The sequence below is a fragment of the Otolemur garnettii genome, unplaced genomic scaffold, assembly GCF_000181295.1.
Source record: "Otolemur garnettii isolate 467f Iridium unplaced genomic scaffold, OtoGar3 scaffold00225, whole genome shotgun sequence".
In the NCBI taxonomy this organism is placed as follows: domain Eukaryota; kingdom Metazoa; phylum Chordata; class Mammalia; order Primates; family Galagidae; genus Otolemur; species Otolemur garnettii.
In genome coordinates, this window is record NW_003852620.1 from 745,644 (window position 1) to 749,561 (window position 3,918).

At 42.7% G+C, this 3,918-nt stretch overlaps 1 protein-coding gene across 3 annotated transcripts in view; it reads right to left on the reverse strand.

Moving 5' to 3' along the window:
- Positions 1–3,918, reverse strand: part of ACIN1 (apoptotic chromatin condensation inducer 1) — a 40,027-nt gene that overhangs the window by 20,220 nt on the left and 15,889 nt on the right. For all 3 annotated transcript variants that reach the window (XM_012812829.1, XM_023508152.1, XM_003801985.2), the window contains 2 exons: positions 2,815–2,903; positions 265–1,515 (listed from right to left, as the gene is read on the reverse strand). In XM_012812829.1, coding sequence (XP_012668283.1) covers positions 265–1,515; positions 2,815–2,903 — 1,340 coding nt within the window. The remainder of the gene's footprint in view (positions 1–264; positions 1,516–2,814; positions 2,904–3,918) is intronic.

The following is a 3,918-nucleotide window of genomic DNA, read 5'->3' on the forward strand; positions in this document are numbered from 1 at the left end:
AAAGTTTATATTTAGTGGAGAAGATGAGTAAATGGATTAAACTTTCTCTGGAATCCTGGAATCAAAGGGACTCAGAATGAAAAAGGACCGCACTTAGGGAATCAACTAGTTCAAAATTAGGCTCTGAAATTAGGGAAAAGTAATCAGTGAACTGGAAAAGGAGGCTTTTCCTATTCCTGTCAGAAATCATGATGTGTTCTCCTGTGGTTCAAACACACTGGAGTACAGACAGAACATCAATGCACTGGATTCTCTCATACTCACTTTTCTGCTGCTGCTTGATGCTGAACGAGAACGTGAACGTGAACGTGACCTGGACTCTGATGTTGATCTGGAGCCCTTATTGGGTCTACCAGGGTTGGTGTGAGTATGGGATACATCTCTCTGCTTGGATCTTGGAGGTGAGTGAGACCGAGAGCCTGAACTGTCAGGAGAGCGAGATCTTGATCTAGAACTGGAGGATGAAGATGAGGAGGACCGGCTAGAAGATGAATCAGTTGTCTGTTTCAATCTGTGGCTTGGGAGAAGGGTATGAGAAGCTTTTCTGTCTTCCTTCTGTTCTAAAGATGGCTGTTTCAGAGCCTCTTCAGTGATCCCTTTGGCCGGTGCTAATTCCTCAATTTTTAGTGGGAGTGGCTGGGCAGATTTGTCTGACTCAGTTTCCAGACCCTTCTGCATTGAGTATTCAGCTAGTGTGCTTTTCTGAACTAGAGGAAGGATACTTTCCTCTGGCACTTTCTCTGCTGGAGATTCTGCTTTGGTGTCTGCAGGACTTGATAAAGGAGACAGGCCTCTTACCAGCTGGACACTATGGTGAGATAGTAATAGCTCCCTAGTCTCAGCATCTGTATTAGGAGGCGATAACTGAATGAGGACAGGGGGGGCTGGGCCTTCCATGGGCTCTATTTCTTCTTCACTCTGGAGTTGTGCATGAGGTGGTGGTGAAGATGCTTCCTTGGTAAGTAAAGGTGGAGGAGTCTCTTCCTCACTGGCAGTTTGCTCTGGCTGTAGCACAAGCGGGGCCTTCTCGAGATCTTCAGTCAATCGAGGAGGGGAAGGAGATTTAGATTTTTCCTCCAAGCCTTGTGAAGATTTTATTTCTCTTTCTTCCACCTTAAGGAGAGAAGCTGTTTTCATTTCTTTCTCCTGCTGCTGCCTGGCCAGATGACTTCTTCTAGCCTCTTCCTGGGATCTTGTAACTCTCCCTCCTCTTTCTAACCCCTCCTGTTCCTGGGATCTTATGGTTTTGGGTCTCTCATCCATCACCTCCTCTGGTTTTGCTTTGGGTATCTCTTCCCCCTCTTCTTCAAACTGTTTAAGGATTGGTGCCTCCCTAGATTTTTGTCCTTCATCTTCTTCTTCCTCCTCTTCTTCATCTTCTTCTTCCTCCTCCTCTTCTTCCTCCTCTGTCTTCAAATTTCGATCTGCTCTGACTCTCAGATTTCTGGAAGGTATTTCTTGATCTTCTTCTTCCTCAGCAGCTAGGCTGCACTCAGAGAGCTTTGCTGCTCTTGCCTGAAAGAAAAGATACACAATGGCTACAAACCTATCTTCTCACAATCAACACAGGAGAAAAAGTATATGATGATACGCCCTTAGGAAGAAGAAATTCAGTGATAGACACTTTCAGCACAGAAATAGGTTTGATGGCAGACAATTGTGATTAATGTGGACTCTTAGGGAATCTACCAAAATAGAGTGACCAAAAGGAATACAATAATGAGACTGTTCACTTTTTAGCTTCAAGCTTTAAAAATATAAACAGAACATTTAGAAAGTTGAGGGGAGGGAGAAAGAACTGATCACTTAACATGATTTTTTTTTTTATCATATTGGTATATTTATTTTTGTTCTTTCCCCCAGTCATTTCTTTTGCATAGCCATAACTACACTACACATGCACTTCTGTATTTTGCTCACTTAATGTCTTAACACATAGCTTTAAGGTTTTATTTTTATATTTTGAGACAGAGTCTCATTTTGTCACCCGTGGTAGAGTGTCATGGTGTCATAGCTCACAGCAACCTCAAATTCTTGGGCTCAAACAATCCTTTTGCTTCAGCCTCCTGAGTAGCTGGGACTATAGGCGCTTGCTATAACACCCAGCTATTTTTTAGTTAGAAATGGGGTCTTGCTCTGGCACAGGCTGACCTCCAACTCCTGAGCTTAGACAATCCACCTGCCACGGCCTCTCACTGTATTAAGATTACAGGAGTTAAGTCACACTGTCCAGCCTAGCTTTTAAGGTTTTAGTTGAATAATTATGTCATATCTGGTTTAGTAATGGGATTCATTTTTAACTTTCAAATTTAGGTTTTTTAAAAATACATATTCACTTAGAAATCTAAAGGCCAATCTAAATAGAAAAACAAAACAAACAGAAAACAAAAAGATCATGAAGAGGAGAAAGACAATGACTACAAAGATATCTAGAGACATAACTCTTTTTTTTTTTTGAGACAGAGCCTCAAGCTGAGCCCCTGGGTAGAATGCCCTGGCTTCACTGCTCACAGCAACCTCCAACTCCTGGGCTCAAGCGAGTCTCCTGCCTCAGCCTCCCAAGTAGCTGGGATTACAGGCGCCCGCCACAACGCCTGGCTATTTTTTGGTTGCAGCCATTATTGTTGTTTGGTGGGCCCGGGCTGGATTCGAACCTGCCACCTTAGATGTATGTGGCTAGCGCCTTAGCCGCTTGAGCCACAGGTGCCGAGCCTAGAGACATAACTCTAAAACAGTCTGAGGAAGAAGAAAAGGAAGAAATATACAAAGCACCACTAAAGAGGTGATGTGTGCTCTAGGAGGTATCTTTGTTACCTGTCTCACCCTAGATGATCGTCTTTCTCCTTTCCTTGGTTTCTCATCATCAGATTCACCTTTCTCTTCAGAAACAGAGGAGCCTTTTCCTATCAAATGAAAAAAAAAATCAGGTCAAATTCATGACACGAACACATTATTTGTGGCTTTTTAAAATCATGCTTTCTAAAATCCAGCCAGTCATAGTATACGAACTCATCAATACATTATCAATGTCTTTAACTTCTATGTTAGAGAAAAGACTATTAAAGGCCTGAGAGTCAGGGTCTTTTTTTTTTAAACAGAGCCTCAAGCTATCACCCTGGGTAGAGTGCTGTGGTATCACAGCTCACAGCAACCTCTAACTCCTAGGCTCAAACGATTCTCCTACATCCGCCTCCCTAGTAGCTGGGATTACAGGTGCCTGCCACAATGCCCGGCTGTGTTTTGGGTGCAGCCGTCATTGTTGTTTGGCGGGTCTGGGCTAGATTCGAACCCACCAGCTCAGGTATATGGGGTTGGTGCCTTGGCCACTTGAGCCACAGGAGCTGAGCCGAGAGTCAGGGTCTTACTGATTATTCTTGCTGTGCATGTCTAGTGTATTTTCGAAGCTGCTAAGCCAATTCATATATTACAAATAAATAGAAGTAAAATAACTTTCTCTTCAAATTATCTAGCACGGTTGTACAAATACAAAATGTACTTATACAACGTGTTCTGTTACTGTGAATCTGTTACTTAAGACTTCACTAAGTGACCAAGGGTTCTGTCCCCATTTTTTAAAATTACTAAATTCAACAAAATATACCAGTTTTTATAATGATAAACTCAAGAAACAGGTACTTATATTAATGGTTTTCAGGGCCCTGAAGTTGTTAGGAATTACTTTAAGTCAACCGGACAGTACTTCAGAACTGGGACCCCTTAATCATGTTTTATGTATGTGAAATGAAGGTGAGATTTCTTTTTTTCTTAGGGGGAAAAAAGTTCTATTAAAAAAAAGCCTGAGGCTCGGCACCTGTGGCTCAAGTGGCTAAGGCGCCAGCCAGATACACCTAAGGTGGCAGGTTTGAATCCAGCCTGGGCCCGCCAAACAACAATGACGGCTGCAACCAAAAAATAGCC